Raw genomic sequence first — 21,648 nt, forward strand, 5'->3', positions numbered from 1 at the left:
CAAAAAAAAATCTCCTAAGTCCTTTTTTCATCCTGTAGTCCAGCAAATTGATAGATGGGATTTAGGCCTAGACTAGGATGGGCCTTTTGAAGAAAAAAAACGGACAGATTAATATGTCCATTTCTATAAAAAATCCAGCTCAATTCTACTGAATTTTTCAAACAAATCCTGCAATGTATTGAATGGGATGGAGTCTCAAGAGATCTTTCATGCGAAACAGATCTCAAAATATCCTTAGTAGATGGCTCATAGTTAAGGATTGCTCACCATGCGGATCCCAAACCTCATCATTTATATGCTGCACTGATATCAAAACACTCTTAGTATATAATACATAATTAAGAATTACCCGCCTGTAGATCTACTCCTGACCCCTTCATTCATCTGCATTTATAAAATTATAGATCTCAAAGCATCTATAGTTAAGGATTGCCCACTACATATATCTCAAAGCACTCCAAACCCCTTAATGCACCCACCTGCACATACATCAAATCACTTTTAGCATATGGCTATAGTTAAGGATCACTGCAAATATCAAAATATTGCAAATTCTCTATCTAGCTACCTGCACAGATCTCAAAGTATCCATGGTATGTCGCCTATTTTTAAGGATCATCTACTGCATGGATCTCAAAGCACTCTGAATCTTTCATTCATTCATTTGCATAGCTCTCTAAAATATTAAATAGTATATGGCCTATAGTTAAGGATTACCCATGGCATAAATCTCAAATCACTCCGAACACCACTCATCTAATTGCATAGATCTAAAAGTATTCTTAGTATGTGGCTCACGGTTAAAATCATCCATCGCACAAATCTTAAAGTATCATGGAACTCTTTCGTTCATCAATTGGCTAGAGAGTCGGAAGACCACATCGGAACTGTTTGAAAACTCGAAAGATAGGTTTGAAATTTTTTGAGGTTGAGGTGGTATCTCTAAGACACGCCGTAGGGTATCATTATAATTTTTCTCTAAAGAAGATTACCATAAGATCTGGCAGTTTAGCGGGAGAAGCGAGACCCTGATAGGGAAAAAGCTCTTTCACGAGTAATCGGACATCCTTCTCTTTGGATCTTTTGATTTTTGAGTGCTCTACCGCGCCGTGAGTTGCATTTTGAGACGGTGCTCTAGGGTCCGTTTTCTTCTCTCCTGAAGTTAAATTTTATGGCGAGATTCTGCCAAACCGGACATTAATCGATTGACAATTTTGAAACTAGTGAGAGAAGGGCACATAACTTATTTATTTATTTATTTATTTTTGTTATTTCTGGATATCCCATCATTGTTTGATGGCCTACTGCTCGCTATCCCTTTATTGTTGGATGTCCTGCTGGGGCCAACTGCCGTGTGCCGGAGGCCAGAGGAAAAGGCCAGTTCCAGCACGTCTTACATCATTCAACGCATGCCCCCTGAAGGTCTCATCAATTTGATCAGTCATATGTGACTGATGCAAAACTCTTCTTAAAAATAATTTAAAAAAAATCAAAAGATATTATCTAAATATTTTGATTTTGTATAAATATTGAAGATCAACTTACCGTCTATACAGATCTAAATACATGTCTGCTCGGATCTTCATAACTAACACCGCATTAGATGAAGGAATCACAGTAAGTCCTGGACAACTATGTCTTAGATAACAATATCTAGCATCATATTCTAAAGATCTGATATGGCTGCAGTTGGAGATAAAACAAAATGGAAACCTTATAATGGATCGTATGTATGTATGTATGTTAGATATCTTGATTTCCTAGTAACTAATGGACTATTATTTTGCCGAAAGATATTGCACTGATGGAAAATTGAGAAAGAGCAACTTGTATTGAAATTGGTTTTGCAATTGCCTTACCTATGTGATACCTTGTATCTAGGCCTGGCCCATTTGACTAGCCCAAAGTATTTGGCCCAGCCATTTCTGGCCCTGAGCTTCACATGTGACACACAGGAGGGAGGATCGAGAGGAAGACTTCTGTTGGGAGTCTTCTTCCTTCTCGATAGCTATGGGGATCAGAATCTATCGCCATCCAAACATCGGCTAGATAAGGTCGAGATTGCCTATCTAAAGACCTCTTCCTTTCTTTCGAGTCCACCCGAGATCAAGTCACCGATTCCAAGAATTTCTTCTTCCGGTTTCCACTGGACCACCTTGTCAGATCGAGATAGGTGTTTTTCTTTTTCTTCTTCTCTCTCTTGCTATTTTAGCTGATATTTGGATCGACGAATTGTCAGAAAACCATTCAAAATAGGGTACCCTATTTCGGCTCTTTTTTTCTAGGTTTCACCGTCGCCCACCATCGTTGCCAGCAATGACTACGGCTGAGAGCTGTTGTGGCCACATCGCTCGAGGTTGAGCCACCATAGGCTGCCACCCCTCTGACTGAAGAGGAAAGGAAGAGATGGACTTTCCCCTATTTGGGAGAAGAAAAAGAGAGTCTCTCTCTTCTTTCTCTCTCCTCCCTCTCTCTTTCTCTTTTCTCTCTCTTTCTTTGTTTTTATTTTCTCTTTCTTGATTCTCTCTTCTGAACTTTCTCTCTCTAATCTCTCTACAGATGATAGATCCAGTAAGACACTTCTCTTTATGATTATGGATCAACTTTGGTGAAGGGCCCTGATCCATGTTCGACAGGCTGCACACCAACCCTCATCTTAGCCCTTTCCAAACACTATTAGATTTGGTCAGCTCCGATCACCATTAAATCATCTGTAGCCTAATTCAAATATGTTCATTTGAGTTTTGCCTTGATTAGACCGCTCTAGGTATCAGGCATTTTCGTTAGGTCAGCCCTATGAAAGTATTGAAATTAGAGTTTCTATTCTTGAAATAATCATGATAAATTCTAATAAAATATAATTTTAAAAAAATCTAAACTTAGAAATTTTTTTGAAATTGATTACACTGATACTTTGAATTTGCTCACAAGGTAAGTAATGCAACTTTTTTTATAGATTTATCGGCAAATTATAAATATTTTCTGAATTGAATTATTCTTGGTATATGAATTTGATACATGGTGTTTTATTATTATTGTTGCTGGTGGTCCAAACCGTGAACGATTGGCACTGCGGTGTGAACGGGGTTCCGTCTGAGTTGTCTTGGTTGGTGTTGGCTGCGCTCCACCTTCCGCCAAGAAACCTGCAAACAAGCCTTGCACCACCACCAGGGTGGTGATGGCCCTCCGACGGTCAAGTCAGAGGAGATTGGAGGAGGAGGAGAGGTGATAATCGCAAGTAAGAGAGTGCTCTGGGAGATATTGCTCACCTCCCCCCTTTCTCCCCCCAGCCGCATATATACCTGGCTGGGGGGTCTCTCAGGGAGGTTCGTTATCGTGGGGCACGATGGTGTGGCCACTGACATGGCCGTTACAGGGCGTCGTGGAGCAGCACCGGGTACGGCCACGTCAGGGCATAGTGGGGCTCCGCTTTGTACGGCTGATGCAGGAGATCGTGGAGCAGCATCAGATACAGCCGTTGCAGGGAGTAGTGGAGCAGGAGGCCGCGGCGTGCCTCTGGGGAATAGCCTGTCGTTATCAAGAGATCTCCGACTCGGGGTCGGATTGCTGGATCAAAGGGCAGCCGACTCGGGGTCGGGCTGCGGAGCCGAGGATATCCGACTCGGGGTCGGATTGCTGGATCAAAGGGCAGCCGACTCGGGGTCGGGCTGCGGAGCCGAGGATATCCGACTCGGGGTCGGATTGCTGGATCAAAGGGCAGCCGACTCGGGGTCGGGCTGCGGAGCCGAGGATATCCGACTCGGGGTCGGATTGCTGGATCAAAGGGCAGCCGTAGTCTTCCTGGGCGCGCGTGCCGGTCACGTGGGGCATGGCGGCTTATTTCCCCCGTAACAGTAGCCCCCCACTTCCGAGCCTGGAACCAGAAGGGGAACAGGTGAAGGGAGTGATGTTTCGGGATTGCCGCCGTTCCTCGGAGAGGCGCGCGCGCTTCGAGCTCCCCGCCCTTTTTATGGCGTATGGCGGTTATTGCTGACCCGGCAGTCTGAGGATTTCGGCGGACATCCTTCCTTAATGGTGTCGATTCGCCTTTGGGGCGCGAGCGACCCTTCGGCAGCCAGGCGTCCTCTGGCGTCATTGAGGCGTCACTTGCCTTTCCGCCTATTTAATCGGGGGCCTTTCCCCGTCCGTCTTCTTCTTTACAGATATTTTCAAGTTTCCCCTTTGCGCCGCTGTTGCTGCCGTCGGACTGTTCGCTCGTTTCTCCTTTGGCGCTCTCGGAGCCGCTCTTGCCTCTTTTCCGGTGAGTTTTCCCCATTCTTCAGCTTAGGGCTCTCCATACTTTCCCCTCTTATACTAGTGTACTCCAGTCGCTCCGGTCTTTCCCCCCTTCCTGTCCCCGTCCTGACCGTAGGTTTATTGGCCATTAGGAATGGGCGAAGTGAGGGCAGACCAAATTAAGTCGGAGCTGGTCGCCACAGACTTAGACAGACTCGTGGCTCGGTACCACCTTCCCGAGGCCTGCAACGCCACGCTCCCGGGGCCTGAGGAGAGGATGTCCCATCCTCCTCCAGGGAAGATCGCCATCAATGAGGGCATTCTCCAGGCCGGGTTCCGCTTTCCCCCTTCGGACTTGGTCATGCAGGTGCTACGGGGTTTAAGAGTGGCACCGACGCAACTGGTGCCGAACTCGTGGCGGGCCCTGACGGTCTTCCAGGTTCTCTGCCGTATGCACGAGATCCCCGCCACCCTGAATGTTTTTTGGGAGTTCTACAGCCTGAGCGGCCACCCCCAGGACAAAGGGTGGTGGTGCTTCGCAGCGCGGCGAGGATGCGGCCTTGTCAAGGAGGCTCCTACCTCCATTCACAAATGGAAGGAGCGCTTCTTTTTTGTTGATGCAGATCCCTCTTGGGAAATCAGGGCGACCTGGGAGACCCCGATGAAGTCTCCGATCGGCCTATCGAGACTGTCAAGGGAGGAGTCCGATGGCTTGGCCGCCTTGAAGGGGTTGGTTGCCGAGGGCCAGCTCCCCCCGGTGGCCCGCCTTATTTCCGAGGATACTTTGGTGAATGTCGGTCTGAGCTCGGTCCCCACCGACCGTGAGTCCGCCACCGATTCTTTCTTGACTTTTTCCCTTCTTTCGTCCCGTTCTTTCCTTTGGTTTCTCCGTCTCCGACTATCCCGTCCTTTTTGCAGAGATCGACGACGTCATGCGGTCGGTGAAGACAAAGGCTGTTGGTAGGGCGTCCCTGCTGGAAGCAGCCCAGAGGAGGAAACGAGCTCTTCCGAGCGGGGCCCCACCGGCGAAGAAGTCCCGTAAGGAGGTGCCTCCGACGCCGACCGACGAGTCCGGGCCCACCGATCAGGGAGACGTCGTGGGCACGGACCGGCAGCTGACGCTGTATCAGCCCTCCGGTGGTAAGATTGCCGCTACTCCGGAGGTATCATCCGAGCCTGCCCGAGACGGACGGGTCGGACGTGATCGGTCCCCGACCCGGCCTTCGACTCGGTCGGCTCCTGATGACTCGAGGAGGGACGCGCCGAGGCCCCGACCGAGCGGGACCCTATCAATTCCTGGGGTGACCCCCGCCCCGAGCGCGATCGGCCGGACTCTTCCCCAGGCGATGGATAGGGGTAAGGCTGCAGAACCACCGTCCGGCTCTGGGGAGAAATCGGGGTCTGCCTTCACTACCGATGGCGCCCGAAATCTCATCGAAACAGTGCTGCTGGAGAAGGACCGTCGGCGGGTCCGGGAGTTGGAGGTCTCTGACGTTGGGGCTGCCAGCTGTGTCTGTCTTATGTCGGTGAGTGTTCTTCTGGCCGCTTTTCACCATTTATTGGCTCTGTTGTTCTCCGCCTGACTCCCTTATTTTTCCTATTTCTTAGCTCGCCCAGTACATGATCCGTCTGGAGGAGTGCTACAAGGAACAGGCGGGGCTTCTGGCGAAGGCCGAGGACCGGCTGAAAGCAGTGGAAAAGGGAGGCCAGGCTGTGGCAGGCAGGACAACCGGGGACTTCGAGGCGAGGCTCCGGGAGGCCGAAGAGCGGGCACTCGGCTTTGCTGCCCTCGAGAGGCAGCTGTTGGAGGCTCAGGAGCTTGCCTCGGGTCTCGAGGGCGAGGTCAAGAAGGCGGATGAGCGGGCCGAGAAGCAGTCCCGGAAGGCTGCCGACTACCGGGAGAGGTGGGAGAAGGCCCAGCGGTCAGCCGACAACGCCCGCAACCAAATTCGGTCTCTTGAAGCTAAGCTGGGCGAATTGGAGTCGGCCTTGGAGAAGTCCCGTGCGAGCGATCAGGAGCTTCATTCGCGCCTGACGGAGGCTGAGGCTGCTCGCATTGCTGCCGAAGCGAAGCACAAGGAGGCTCGGGCTGAGCTGCTGAGGGTCTCCACCGAGGCGGAAGGCCGGATTGTGGCGAAGGTCTTGGAGGCGAAAGCCCAGATTATGGAGCGGGCAGAGGCGGCACTGGCCGAGAGGAGTGCGGAAATCGGGCGTCAGGCGGTAGAGGCTTATCGCCAGTCCGCCGAGTTCGCTCATGATATGTCGGAGGCAGTACAGACCTATCGTCAGTCCGACGAGTTTGTCCGTGACGCGTCGGACGCGGGGGCCGAAGCCTTTATCTTAGGCTTCGAGGAGGGCCTGGCAAGGATGTCGGCTAAGTACCCCGAAGTTGACCTGAGCGAGATTTTCCTTCTCGACTCCTCTCCGGCGCCATTGCCTGCTGGTTCTCCTGCTGCTTCCCTACCTCCTGCGGACGAGCCCGACGTTCCCGACCCGGGAGTTCCTCCAAGCTGACCTCTTGTACCTTTCGTTGTCTTCTCTTTTTTTTGTATACCGGGGTTTTGCCAAATTGTATGGGCCTCGGCCTTGAAACAATGAAAATTAATGCAAGTTGAATGTTTCTTCATCTCGCCTTCGTCCTTCTTTTTCTTTTAACTCTCGGTAGCGTCTTGCTGACTCCTGGCTCCCGAAATTCTTCCGGCGCTAGGCCAGGCATCCGAGGGTTAGGCCTCAGGAAACTCTTCCGGCGCTAAGCCAGGCATCCGAGGGTTGGGCCTCGGGAAATTCTTCCGGCGCTAAGCCAGGCATCCGAGGGTTAGGCCTCGGGAAATTCTTCCGGCGCTAAGCCAGGCATCCGAGGGTTAGGCCTCAGGAAACTCTTCCGGCGCTAAGCCAGGCATCCGAGGGTTAGGCCTCGGGAAATTCTTCCGGCGCTAAGCCAGGCATCCGAGGGTTAGGCCTCGGGAAATTCTTCCGGCGCTAAGCCAGGCATCCGAGGGTTAGGCCTCAGGAAACTCTTCCGGCGCTAAGCCAGGCATCCGAGGGTTAGGCCTCAGGAAATTCTTCCGGCGCTAAGCCAGGCATCCGAGGGTTAGGCCTCAGGAAATTCTTCCGGCGCTAAGCCAGGCATCCGAGGGTTAGGCCTCAGGAAACTCTTCCGGCGCTAAGCCAGGCATCCGAGGGTTAGGCCTCAGGAAATTCTTCCGGCGCTAAGCCAGGCATCCGAGGGTTAGGCCTCAGGAAATCCTTCCGGCGCCAAGCCAGGCATCCGAGGGTTAGGCCTCAGGAAATTCCACTCGTTGGTCGACCAAGGCTGGCGCATGCCGAGGCAACTGGTCGGGGCTTCAGGCTAGTCTGCTCCCGGGATGGTCATCGGGTTAGCCTGGCATCCGAGGGCCGAGCCTCGGGACCTTCCACTCGTTGGTCGGCCAAGGCTGGCGCAAGCCGAGGCGACCGGTCGGGGCTTCCGGCTAGTCTGCTCCCGGGATGATCATCGGGCTAGCCAGGCATCCGAGGGCCGTCAAGCCTCAGGAAATTCCGCTCGTTGGTCGGCCAAGGCTGGCGCAAGCCGAGGCGACCGGTCGGGGCTTCAGGCTAGTCTGCTCCCGGGATGATCGTCGGGTTAGCCTGGCATCCGAGGGTTGTCAAGCCTCAGGAAATTCCGCTCGTTGGTCGGCCAAGGCTGGCGCAAGCCGAGGCGACCGGTCGGGGCTTCAGGCTAGTCTGCTCCCGGGATGATCGTCGGGTTAGCCTGGCATCCGAGGGTTGTCAATCCTCAGAAAATTCCGCTCGTTGGTCGGCCAAGGCTGGCGCAAGCCGAGGCGACCGGTCGGGGCTTCAGGCTAGTCTGATCCCGGGATGATCGTCGGGTTAGCCTGGCATCCGAGGGTTGTCAATCCTCAGGAAATTCCGCTCGTTGGTCGGCCAAGGCTGGCGCAAGCCGAGGCGACCGGTCGGGGCTTCAGGCTAGTCTGCTCCCGGGATGATCATCGGGTTAGCCTGGCATCCGAGGGCCGAGCCTCGGGGCATTCCGCTCGTTGGTCGGCCAAGGCTGGCGCAAGCCGAGGCGACCGGTCGGGGCTTCAGGCTAGTCTGCTCCCGGGATGATCATCGGGTTAGCCTGGCATCCGAGGGCCGAGCCTCGGGGCATTCCACTCGTTGGTCGGCCAAGGCTGGCGCAAGCCGAGGCGACCGGTCGGGGCTTCCGGCTAGTCTGCTCTCGGGATGATCATCGGGCTAGCCAGGCATCCGAGGGCCGAGCCTCGGGGCATTCCACTCGTTGGTCGGCCAAGGCTGGCGCAAGCCGAGGCGACCGGTCGGGGCTTCCGGCTAGTCTGCTCCCGGGATGATCATCGGGCTAGCCAGGCATCCGAGGGCCGTGCCTCGGGAAATTCCGCTCGCTGGTCGTGCGCTTGTCGCTCGCTGCCCGACGGGGTTTCTCCGTGGCCAGCCGCGATCATGTTTCTCCTTTTCTCTAAGCGTTGCCTGGGGGAACACGAGAAGGGCATTAAACGCTAATTAATGCGTTACCTGGGAAATCGGATCACCAGCTGCTGCTTGCGAGGAGTGTTAGTTGAGCGGCCGCGATACGCGGGTTCTTCGAGGAGGATACGGCCTGGGCGCGAGCGGAGATATGTGGACCTAGGGGTACATGACACCCGGATTGTCCTGCACAAAGAATACGATTTAAGGAGAATGACGCTTAGGAAATCGCGGGGAGATACGCCTCGGGAGTCGGAACGGCTCCGGTTTCAATGCGCCTGCATTTATTGGAGCCACCCGCATCGGAACGACCAGGGGGCCGCAGTTTCGGCTATAAATACAGGTGCAGGTACGATGGAGTTTGCCAAGCCGGAGCTGTTCAGGTTGCCATGGATCGCGGACCTCCTCCTTGGCATATGACTGAGAGACTCCTGTTGAAGGAAAGGGGAGACGCTCCCCTTGCGACTTCAGCCAACTAGCCGTTTCATCTGGGATCAACAAGGAGGGTCTTCCCGGCGGAGCTCCGCTCTAGGCGTTTCATCCGGGATCAGATCTCCCCTCCTTGAAGTTCAGCCTCCCGATTGAGCTCTGCACCAGACGCTCAGTCCGGGACCGCGCCTCCATATGCTCTTCCCCCTCGTATTCCTTCTCTTTCCTACCACTGGGGAGGATGGGAATATCCTTTGGAGGCGGCGTTCCCCTGGGGGCAGCGGGAGCTTCTTCTGCGGCGGCTCCTCGTCTTTTTGGTGAGGTGCTGGATGGCGCCTCCGGTTAGAAGCACCCACTTCCGGTGGGATTGCAGCTGCTTTGGGTTGAGGGTTTGGGATCCTCGGTCCTCAGCTCCACAGATTCTCCACCTCTTCTTTGCTTTCTTTACTCCCTAATTCTCCTCTGGGAATTCCTTGTAATCACACGAGCACGCCATTGTAACCAGAAATTATTGAAATGAAAAGTGTTGCACCTTTTCAAATTGTCTTTCTGGCCTTGTTGTTCTATTGGTAATTCATCCGCAGGTTAGCGAAATTCCAGCCCCTTGGAATTTCTCGGCCGTCTAGGGCTTCCAACTGGTAGGAGCCAGGTCGGTTTACCCAACGAACTTTATACGGGCCTTCCCAATTCGGCGCTAGCTTCCCACCTTCCGTAGGTTGAGATGCCTTAGCTCGCCTCAGCACCAGATCTCCAATTCTGAAAAGCTTCGGTCGGACTTTGGAGTTGTAATATCGGGCCACCCTCCGCTGATACATTGCCATCCGAACCTGCGCCATTTCCCTTGCTTCTTCCAAGAGATCCAGGTTCCCTCGGAGTTGCTCCGAGTTGGCCTCGGGTCGGTGTGCGGCTACCCGAGGTGAGGGAAGTCCGAGCTCTACGGGGACAACGGCTTCCGTGCCATAGGTTAGGCTGAAAGGCGTCTCCCCGGTAGGAGTCCGATGCGTGGTCCGATACGCCCAAAGGACATTCTCGAGTTCCTCGACCCAAGCTTGCCCCGTCCGTCCGATCCGCGCTTTGATACCTTGGAGGATTGTCCGATTTGTGACCTCGGCCTCGCCGTTGGTTTGGGGATGCGACACGGACGTGAACCGATGTTCGATCCCGAACTCCTCGCAGAAGTCTCGGAAATGCTTGTTATCAAACTGTCGACCGTTATCCGAGATGAGGACCCGAGGTACCCCAAATCGGACGATGATGTTCTTCTTTACGAACTTCCGGACTTGCGCCTCCGTGATGGTGGCCAGTGGCTCTGCCTCCACCCACTTGGTGAAGTAGTCGATGGCGACAATCAAAAATTTCCGCTGGGCCGAAGCGATGGGGAATGGTCCGAGGATATCCATTCCCCACTGTGCAAAGAGCCAGGGGGCGGTGATTGGCGCCAAGGGAACAGAGGGGACTCTCTGGATGTTGGCGTGGCGCTGGCAGGCGTCGCATTTCCGTACGTGATCCTTTGAGTCTTCCAATAAGGTCGGCCAATAGTAGCCTTGCCTCATGATCTTATGTGCCAGGGACCTAGCCCCCAGGTGCGATCCGCAGATGCCTTCGTGGACTTCGCTGAGGGCGTAAGCCGCTTCCGAAGGGCGGAGGCACCTTAAGAGGGGGGCGGTGAACGAGGTCCGATACAGCCTCCCTTCGTAGAGTACGTAGTGGGCGGACTTCATAACAAGTCGCCGAGCTTGATCTTCATCTTCGGGGAGGATCCCTTCGGCGAGGTAAGCTACAAGCGGGTCCATCCAAGATGGTTCCGGATCAATTGCCATTACCGCTTCAGCCTCGCCGATGCTCGGGGCATCTAGGGTCTTCAGGTATATCGCCCTTGACAAGTTGTGTGCCTCAGCGCCCACCAAGCGGGACAACCTGTCGGCCCTAGCATTTTCGCTCCTTGGGACCTGCTGAATGTCAATACTGCCGAGGTCGGGAATGAGTGCTTGCACCTTCCGGACGTAGCTCTGCATGGTCGGGCTCCGTGCCTCGAACTCCCCTCGAACCTGCCCGACCACCAGCTGGGAGTCGGTGAAGACCTTCAGACGCCGGATGCCGAGCTCCTTGGCGAGTTTGAGTCCCGTGACTAGGGCCTCGTACTCCGCCTCATTGTTGGTCACTGGAAATCCGAACCTCAAGGCATACTCGGCTATCACTCCATCGGGATTGGTAAGGACCAGCCCAGCCCCTCCACCTTCAGGGTTCGACGACCCGTCAATGTGGAGCGTCCAGATCGGGAGATCGAGGCTGGGTGTTTCCGGCGGCCTAGGTTCCGTCTCCTGCACAGTGCACTCAGCGAGAAAGTCCGCGAGCACCTGGGCCTTGATGGCGGGCCGGGGCTGGTAGCGGATGTCGAACTCACCAAGTTCTACTGCCCACTTCACCAGCCGTCCCGCATTCTCAGGATTGCTGAGGATCTGCCGCAGTGGTTGATCGGTCAAAAGGGTGACAGAATGAGCCTGGAAATAGGGGCGAAGCCTCCTGGTCGCAGTCAGCAGCACGAAGGCGATCTTTTCAGCCTTCGTGTACCGCGTCTCGGCATCCCGGAGGACTCGGCTGGTGTAGTACACGGGCTTCTGAAGTTTTGCCTCTTCCCGAACCAGTACTGCGCTGACTGCGGTTGGTGAGACCGCCAGGTAAAGGTAGAGCATCTCCCCCTCTTGCGGCTTGGACAGCAGGGGAGGAGACGCCATGTACTCCTTGAGCTGGTCGAACGCCACTTGACATTCAGCCGTCCAGAGGAAGTCTTTCGGGCGCTTCAACACCTTGAAGAACGGTTGGCAGCGTTCGGCCGATTTTGCCACAAATCGTCCGAGCGCGGCGACCCTCCCAGCGAGCTCCTGAACCTCCTTCACTTTGGTCGGAGGGGACATATCTTGGATGGCCTTGATTTTGTCCGGGTTGGCCTCGATCCCCCGCTGGTTGACAATGAAGCCGAGGAACCTCCCGGCCGAAGCACCAAAGGCGCACTTCGCTGGGTTTAGCTTCATACGAAACTTCCGCAAGGTGGCGAAGGTCTCCTCCAGATCCGCAATGTGCTGATCCGCATGGCGGCTCTTTACCAGCATATCGTCCACGTACACCTCCATGTTCCGGCCGATCTGCTCCTTGAAGATTTTATTGACGAGGCGCTGGTAAGTAGCGCCAGCGTTCTTCAGACCGAAGGGCATTACCTTGTAACAGTACAGCCCCCTGTCTGTTATGAAGGCCGTTTTCTCCTCGTCCTGTGGAGCCATCATTATTTGGTTGTAGCCGGAGAAGGCGTCCATGAAAGACAGCAGCTGATATCCGGAAGTCGCGTCGACCAGTTGGTCTATTCGCGGGAGCGGAAAGCTATCCTTGGGGCACGCTTTGTTCAGGTCGGTGTAGTCGACGCACATCCTCCACTTCCCGCTCGCCTTCCGGACAAGTACGACGTTTGCCAGCCACTCGGGGTAGCTCACTTCCCTTATGAAACCTGCCTCCAAGAGTTTGTCTACCTCCTGGTCGACCACCCGGATCTGATCCGGGGCACAGTGTCTCTTCTTTTGCTTTACTGGTCGGTGGGTCGGGTCGACGTTGAGGGCGTGAGAAATGACCTCCGGGTCGATTCCAGGTACATCGGCCGCCGACCAGGCAAACACATCAGCATTGGCTCGGAGGAATTCCACTAACCGGAGCCGAGCTTCCAAGTCGAGGTTGGCACCGACCCGGACCGTGCGGTCCGGGCGGCCTTCTTCGAGGGGAACTTCGATTACGCCCTCGGCCGGCTCCCCGTGCCGCAAGGCCACTTCGTCTCTGGCGTCAAGGGACTCGACGCTTAGGGCCTCCATGGGCTTCTTCCCTTTGAGAGTTGCTAGGAAACACTGCCGTGCGGTTGGTTGGTCACCTCGGACCTCTCCAATCCCGGCCGCCGTGGGGAACCGCATGAGCAAATGGTAGGTAGAAACCACCGCGCGAAGGGCGTTCAGTCCGGGTCGTCCGAGGATAGCGTTGTAGGCCGAGGGGACACGGACGACCAAGAACCCGAGTCGCACCGTGGCTTCTGCGGGTGCAACGCCCGCAGTCACAGGCAGCTCAATGACACCTTCGGCCGAGATAGCGTCTCCAGTGAATCCTATGAGGGGGGTGGATGTTTTGTGCAACAATTGTCGGGACAAGCTCATCTTTTGGAAGGCCTCGTAATACAAAATATCAGCTGAGCTTCCACTATCCACAAGAACACGCCTTACATCATAGTTCGCCATAGTGAGAGAGATCACCATGGCGTCATCGTGGGGAGTCTGAACCCCCTTTACATCTTCATCGCAAAAAGTGATTACATTTCCGACCCGCTGCCTCTTCGCGACGGCCACTCCTGATGCTTCCGCAGAGCCCCCTGCGTTCCTCACGGGCCGAGAGCAGCCCCCAGTGATGGTGTGGATCACTCCCGCAACGGGTCGATTCTGCTCCCGAGGCTCCTGAGGGGCCGGGTCGACCGGACGCGGGCCTGCCGGGGGACGTCGGTCGTTTACATATCGACCGAGACGCCCTCGGCGAATGAGAGCCTCGATCTCGTCCCGAAGCTGGAAGCAGTCTTCGGTATCGTGGCCGTGGTCTCGGTGGTACTCACAGTACGCCCGAGAAGGCCTCCTCCCAGGGATCTTCTTCATCTGCCTCGGGACCGGGAGGTCCTCCCGCCCCTTGACCTCCATGAGGATCTGGGCCCGGGGGGCCAGGAGTGGGGTGTACCGGTTGAAGCGTCGGTGCGGAGAACGAGGGCGTGTGGCGCCGTGGTTCCTTGCTGGTGACGGGCTTCTGCGCCGGCGTTGAGGCGTCGGGCTCCTCCTCTGGGGTGCCTCTTTTCGCCTTTTCTTCCCGGGCTTTAGAGGGGCCTCGGCGGCCTCCTTGTTCCGGTGGGATGCTGCCTCCTCGGCGTCTGCATACTGGTTTGCCCGAGATAACAGCTCCGGGAAGCTCCGCGGCAGGCGTTTGTCCAGGGAGAAGGTGAGTCTGCCCTTCCGGAAGCCACGCTTCAGGGCTGAGAGAGCCACTTCCTGGCTCAGGTTCCGGACCTCCAGTGTAGCCTTGTTGAAGCGGGTGAGATAATCCCGCAGGCTTTCTCCCTCGTTTTGCCGGACATCAAAGAGGGAGTCGGAGACCAGTCGCCGCCTGCTACTAACGGCGAAATGGCTGATGAAGAAGCGGGTGAACTGGTCGAAGGACTGGATGGAGTTAGCCTCCAGGCCGGCGAACCATGCCCTTGCCGGGCCACGGAGGGTCGCCGGGAAGGCCTTGCAGAGGAGCGGATCCGATGCTCCATGGAGGAGCATAAGAGTCCTGAAACTCTCCATGTGGTCCCGCGGGTCCGCCGCCCCGTCGTAGGGTTCGATCGCCGGCATTTTGAACCCCGGCGGGTTCGGGGTCCGCAGGATCCTCGAGGCAAGCGCCGGCTGGGAGGAGATCTCCAAGTCAGCGAAGGGATCTTTGGAGTGGCCCTTCAGGACCTGGAGTTGTCTGTGGAGATCGTCCACCCGCCGGTCCAGAGAGCGCGACCGGTGGGTGGGGGACAAGGAGCGGCGCGAGGGGGACCGACTGGAGTGCGGGCCCCTCGAGGACTGGGGTGTCTGAGAACGCGCCCGGGTCCGCCTCTCGTACCCCGCACAGCTCCGATGAGGAGGTCCTGGCAGAATGGACCGTACTCGAGAATCCTCCTCGCGCCGGCGCTCCTCTCCATGGGAGAGGAAGGAGCGCGGGTTGTGAGGAAGAGGCGAGTGCTCGGGGGGCAGCGGCTCCTGAGCCCGTTGCGGCACCCGAGAGATCACACCCTGCAGATTCTGCACTGCCTCCGCGAGGGTGCGAACCTGCTGGGCTAGCTGGTCGAACTGAGCAGCTTCGACCGTCTGAATGGGAGAAGGGGCGGTGGAGTGCTGCTGAGAGTGCGTTGGGGACGCAGCAGCCTCTCGGCCGGAGGCGCGAGAGGCTCCGCGACCGGAAGCATTGGAAGCTCCACGACCACCTCGCCGTGCCATTACGATCGTTCTAAGATTCGGGCCCTCCTTCTAGCGCCAACTGTTGCTGGTGGTCCAAACCGTGAACGATTGGCACTGCGGTGTGAACGGGGTTCCGTCTGAGTTGTCTTGGTTGGTGTTGGCTGCGCTCCACCTTCCGCCAAGAAACCTGCAAACAAGCCTTGCACCACCACCAGGGTGGTGATGGCCCTCCGACGATCAAGTCAGAGGAGATTGGAGGAGGAGGAGAGGTGATAATCGCAAGTAAGAGAGTGCTCTGGGAGATATTGCTCACCTCCCCCCTTTCTCCCCCCAGCCGCATATATACCTGGCTGGGGGGTCTCTCAGGGGGGTTCGTTATCGTGGGGCACGATGGTGTGGCCACTGACATGGCCGTTACAGGGCGTCGTGGAGCAGCACCGGGTACGGCCACGTCAGGGCATAGTGGGGCTCCGCTTTGTACGGCTGATGCAGGAGATCGTGGAGCAGCATCAGATACAGCCGTTGCAGGGAGTAGTGGAGCAGGAGGCCGCGGCGTGCCTCTGGGGAATAGCCTGTCGTTATCAAGAGATCTCCGACTCGGGGTCGGATTGCTGGATCAAAGGGCAGCCGACTCGGGGTCGGGCTGCGGAGCCGAGGATATCCGACTCGGGCTCGGATTGCTGGATCAAAGGGCAGCCGACTCGGGGTCGGGCTGCGGAGCCGAGGATATCCGACTCGAGGTCGGATTGCTGGATCAAAGGGCAGCCGACTCGGGGTCGGGCTACGGAGCCGAGGATATCCGACTCGGGGTCGGATTGCTGGATCAAAGGGCAGCCGTAGTCTTCCTGGGCGCGCGTGCCGGTCACGTGGGGCATGGCGGCTTATTTCCCCCGTAACAATTATATATGCCTTTTTTAGAATATTGTATGATTCTCGGTCGAATGTATTGGTTTTAATATGGTTTGATTGATTTCGATATCACATCTTACGATTTAGAACACCGAACATATTTTGAGGAAAAGAGTTTGTTTCGATTTGAACTTGCAGTCAGACTATATTTTGATACCCTGCTACTGGGGTTGTTTGATACCCTACCAGTGGGGGTTATACATTAACACTGCGATACCCCCAGTGGGGTTGTAGTTTAGCACTTCGATATCCTGCCAGTGGGGACTGTACGTTGGCATTTCGATGCTCTACTAATGAGGATTGTACGTTGGCATTTTCGATACCCTACTAGTGGAGGTAGCATGTTGGCATTTCGATACCTTGCCAGTGGAAGTTGTACGTTGGCATTTTGATATTCTATTAGTGGGAGTTATACGTTGTTACTTTGATACACTGCTATTGGATGTTATGTGGTGGCATTTTGATGTGGTAATAGTTTTTCGTTGTCAGGTTAAATTTGATGGTTTGAAAAAAAATTAATTTATAAACGATATTTAAATTTTAAAAAAATTGAATTTAATCTGCATAATATTTTGATAATATTACATATTTAAATTTAATTTAAATTAATAAATTTTATATACTTATTTTTTATAAATAATTATTTAATTTATTATATAATTTATCAAGCTAAAAGCCCGCTACCGAGGCATTTCTTCCCGCCGAGGAAAGAAAGAGGGCTAAGAAATGGAAAAATCTTTACCCATAGGCGAGTAGGTTAAGCAAGCATTGCCATGTCAATGCATAGCCCATGCATCCAGGCAAGTGTTGGCAGCGACATTGCAAAGAAAAAATCACCGACAAGAGGCTTAGGGCCTTGCTGGACCAATTAAACCCATGGTGTCCTCCTTCGGAAGGACCATGTGCCTTGAAGTGCTCCTTAAAGGCAAGGACACCGACACTGTTGTGGTCAATCAGTACCCATCCATTTGAATGGGAAAAGAAAAGAAAGAAGAAAGAGCATGGGGCCACATAAGGCATGCGAAGCTGTAGACTTCCGTCCATTCCGGACGAACAGTTTGCATGTGACCCCTCACCGGTTCTGGACCTACCAAACTCTCTCCCTCCGGCCAAAACAACCTACCCCCTGAAACTATTAATAACTATGGCTAGCTCCGCAGCTCGCCAACTAATTGACAAGCGACCGCCATCAGCATCATGGGGTCGATAGAACAGCCGAAAGATCTTCCCATTGAAGTTGTTGGGTGGAGTCCAAAAACAACAAAAAAAAAAAAAAAGAAAAAAAAAAGGAGCAGCATCCAACTGGGTATTAGTGTCATCTATTTGACTTACTATATTTAGTTAGATAGAAATGATACAGTCTTCGATAACATGAGGATACTCTTGAGGACAGTTATGGTAAGAGCTCTTCATCAGGCAGTGAAAGTCACTGAGCTAGCCGAGGCTTATTCATCTAAGATGGCTAGAGACATCTGGAACCCCCTCTCTGCTAGTGTTGTGCCATGCATGTTCTTGTGTCTTGGAAGTCCCCACCTTCTGGCCATCTCAAGATGAATTTCGATGGTAGTCTGTCTGCTGACGGTGATAGTGCTGGAGTTGCGTTCGTGATCAAGGACTAGGCCTCCAAGTTGGTTACTGCGGGGAGCGTCGTACTTTTGAGGCTTCTGCTTTTGGGACGAAACTCAGGGATGCGTGGGAGGGACTCTTCTATGCGAGACGTGTGCTAGAGGCTGGGTGTATTATCTTTGAGGGAGACTCGGCCGCGGTGATTGAATGCATACTGGAAGGAGGCGGGAGGAGGCGGAGTACTTGCTTCTAGGCGACATCTGACTGATACTGAGGAAGTGTTGTATTTTTCAGGCCGTGCATATATTTCGGGAGACAAACAAAACTGCTGATTGCATTGTCTTATTTGCTGCCTAACACTTTGGAGGAAGCTTTTGGACTCGGAATGTTTCTGTTCCTCCGCCACTGTGTAGTCTTTTTTTCTATGGATTCAGCTAGTTGTGTTCACGCGAGATTAGTTTGAGCAACCGATGTACCAAAAAAAAAGCGCCAAGATCTTTGCTTTTCTTATTGGGCCGTTTTTTGGTGTAAAAATATCACAGATAATTTGATCAAATAAAAAAGTTAACCAACATTTTAAAGTTGGCTAATAAAAAAGTTAACCAACTTTCTATAATTGGTTAATAAAAAAAGTTAACTAACTTTTCTATATTCCCATATTTCTCTGACTAGATAAATTATTTTTTTATATATAGCATTTATGTATGAAATTTAAAGAAAAAAAAAATTAACCACATAGAAGATGAATAAGTTATTTTCTCATCATCTAAAAAAATAATTTTTTAATCCTAAAATACCCTCTAACTCTACAATACAATATAATATTTAATCATATAATAATATATTAGTATAATATAATATAATATAATATAATATAATATTTATATAATAAAGAGTATTATGAGAAATATGGATAGATCTTAGAGGCTTATTAAAAAAAACTCATGATGCAAAAAATAGACAACAGATTTTAGAATTATTTTTTAATGCATAGAAAAATAAATAAATTATTTTTTATTTAAATATTGCTGAAAAATATTTGAAAAATATAAATTTTTGGATAAACTTTTTACCATCCAAACAAGGTATCGATAGACAAAACGGTCCGGCTGCAAGTTGCTAGCCTATCAGAGTTTCCGAGGCAGCTACCAGAAAGCTGTTTCCGGCTGACTCTGTTGCAATCTTTTATTCTCTTTTCTTGAATAAACTAAAAACAATCAGTATATGACTTTTCCTATTGAAATATTGGGTTTTGTCGTTATCGTCTCAGTCAAAGGTAGATGAATGTTTCAGATACAAAGTATTCAATCAAACAAGAAAGGTTACAATGCCGCTGATATCCCAGACACTGGACGCCCTGCCGAGCAGCTATTTGTTATTTTAACTGAAGTGATCAACCAATATCGCCTTTTGCCCTTCTAAAGTAATATTTGCTTCTTCAACTTTGAATTTGATATCTTTCGTTGGTTTTAATGATCTATCATAAGAAAAAATAATAGATTATTACAGCTCACCGTGTTTAAATATTTTTTTGATGCAGAAATTTGAATCAATAAAAATATGCTTTATTAAATAAGTCAAAGAACTCATAAATCCCTAGGCTGTAATAGATTGCATGAAGAAATCTATGTTTTGTAGCCCAACCAATCACATCAACCCGGCTCAAAAAAAAAAAAAAAACCTTTCAACATAAAAGGGAGGGAAAAAAATCTAAAGTGGGTTTCAAGAGTGTCCTTTGAATACAAAGTTATTTAGGACTTGTTTGGATATTCCTACGAGATTAAACAGAAAAAGTTTGTAGAAATTGGACCTTTTAGCTCGTCTAGCTTGCATTTTCTAAGAGCATGTCTAAACTCAGCTCTGATGCTAGCCTTTGGGTTACCAAAAGAAAAAAAATATAAAAATTATTTTTTTCTTCCTACAGTATTTGAGTTGGGTGGGGTTTAGTTGATATAGGATCATGTGAGGATGATAGTGTTATTTTGATGATTAACAAGCAATTAACAAGAGTATGTTATAAGTTAAATTGATACTTCATTTATAAGTTCATTACTCTCAGTATATTTGTTTAATTGAAAATGGATAAATGGCCTTGTTCATTTGGATGAATCTAACCTTGAGAATGCAGCAAAGTGTGGTTTGAGTCGACCCACAGGTTGATTGGGTCGACCCCGGTACATCAAGAAGTCATCTGGCACACTCCTGCAAAAATGGCACAAATGAACAGTGAGTTGGGTCGACCCAAGGTAAGCATGAGTCGACCCAACCTCCAAAGAACCTCAAAACACAACAGAAGAATGCTCTCTGGATTTACTGAGAGGGTCGACCCACACAGTGGTTGAGTCGACCCAAGCTTGAGTCGACCCAAACCCTGAGAGGGTCGACCCAAAGGCAAGACAGAAAGACAGATAGAAAATGGTTCTCTGGAATTACTGAGAGGGTCGACCCAAGAAGAAGTTGAGTCGACCCAAGTGAACTTTGAGTCGACCCAAAGAATGGTTGGGTCGACCCATGGGAAGGAAGGCTGAAATTGAGGTTTCTGTGGTTTCTGAGAGGGTCGACCCAAGGAATGTTTGAGTCGACCCAAGGCAAAGTTGGGTCGACCCAAGGACAGGTTGAGCCGACCCAAACACGGGCTGAACAGTAACGGCTAGTTCTGCAGATGTACTTTTTGTCCTTTCCAAGGTGAGTAACGGCTAGTTTTTCAAATCTGACCATTGGGGCTTGTCCAAGGAAGGTTGGAAACTATTTAAAGGGGCACTATTCATCAGATAGAACTACTTTTGAAAGGAATATCAAGGAATACACAAGAAAACAAAAGTGCCCTAATCTCCTTCATCAAGAGCTTCATTCAACAATCAAAGAAAGGGATTGAGCAGTTTCAAAGAGGCATCAAGAGCTCCATCCTCCCTTGAAGAGTGAAGCATCCTTGACAAAGAAGAGCAAAGCCACTTCAAAGCGATAAATACTTTCTAACTCTTCTTTGTAGTTTATATTGTTTTATATGCTCATTTAGGAGTTTGAATCTTTTCTTTTTATTTGTTAAACACTTTGTAAAGGTTCGTTGGTGAGCCCGCAAAACCAACAAAGGTTTTTGGTGAACTCGGAAAACCAAGTGTATAGGTTCGTTGGTGAGCCCGCAAAACCAACAAAGGTTTTTGGTGAACCCGGAAAACCAAGTGTATAGGTTCGTTGGTGAGCCCGCAAAACCAACAAAGGTTTTTGGATTGTGAGCCCGGAAAACAATCCAACTGTAATCCGCGGGATTATAGTGAATTCCCAAGGGGACGCTTGGGGAGTGGACGTAGGTGCTAAGGAGAGCACCGAACCACTATATATTGTTGTGTTTGTGTTGTGCTTGTGCTTACGTTTATTCTTGCATCATCTTCTATCTTTGCACTAGTTTAAATCATTCAAATAGTTTAAGGAAGCATCCACTGCACTTAATTAAGAAAGTCCTTTTTAAACACCAAAAATTTAGAAGAAAACAATTCACCCCCCCTCTTGGCTTGTCACCTTGGGCAACAAGTGGTATCAGAGCAAGGTGCTCTAATAGTACTCATTGATCTCACAATCAAGAGTTAAAGATCATGACAACCCAAGTGGGATGTTCTATGAGTGAGGGGCAATCCACAAATAGACCACCTCTATTTAATGGCACAAACTACACATACTGGAAAGCTAGGATGAGGATATTCATTCAAGCTTTAGACTATGAATTATGGTACATTGTTACTAGAGGCCCTCACTCACTCTCTCACACTATTAATGAAAAAGACTTAGCACAATTGAATGCTAATGCTATGAACATACTATATTGTGCTATCCATGAAACTGAATTTAATAAAATCTCTGCATGCTTATCTGCTAAGGAAATCTGGGATACTTTAGAAAATATTTATGACAAAATTCAGATTAGCTCACATGTGCTTCAATTACACACTAACAGTGAGCCTGCAGAAAAAGATGTTGAATCTCCCAATCCGGAAGAAAGAACAACAAATGAAGAATTCGGTGATGAAAACAAGGACCC

At 51.4% G+C, this 21,648-nt stretch overlaps 1 protein-coding gene across 1 annotated transcript; it reads left to right on the plus strand.

Moving 5' to 3' along the window:
• Window positions 1-3,030: 3,030 nt before the first annotated feature.
• Window positions 3,031-7,104, plus strand: LOC149768745 (uncharacterized). Its single transcript, XM_089925464.1, has 2 exons — window positions 3,031-5,762; window positions 5,845-7,104. Exons 1-2 carry the CDS (start codon window positions 5,169-5,171, stop codon window positions 6,748-6,750), a joined length of 1,500 nt encoding a protein of 499 aa, XP_089781590.1. The 5' UTR covers window positions 3,031-5,168; the 3' UTR covers window positions 6,751-7,104.
• Window positions 7,105-21,648: the final 14,544 nt, after the last annotated feature.

This window comes from Phoenix dactylifera, chromosome 1, assembly GCF_051530095.1.
Source record: "Phoenix dactylifera cultivar Ajwa chromosome 1, Ajwa_hap1_PhDact_Kaust_v1.1, whole genome shotgun sequence".
In the NCBI taxonomy this organism is placed as follows: domain Eukaryota; kingdom Viridiplantae; phylum Streptophyta; class Magnoliopsida; order Arecales; family Arecaceae; genus Phoenix; species Phoenix dactylifera.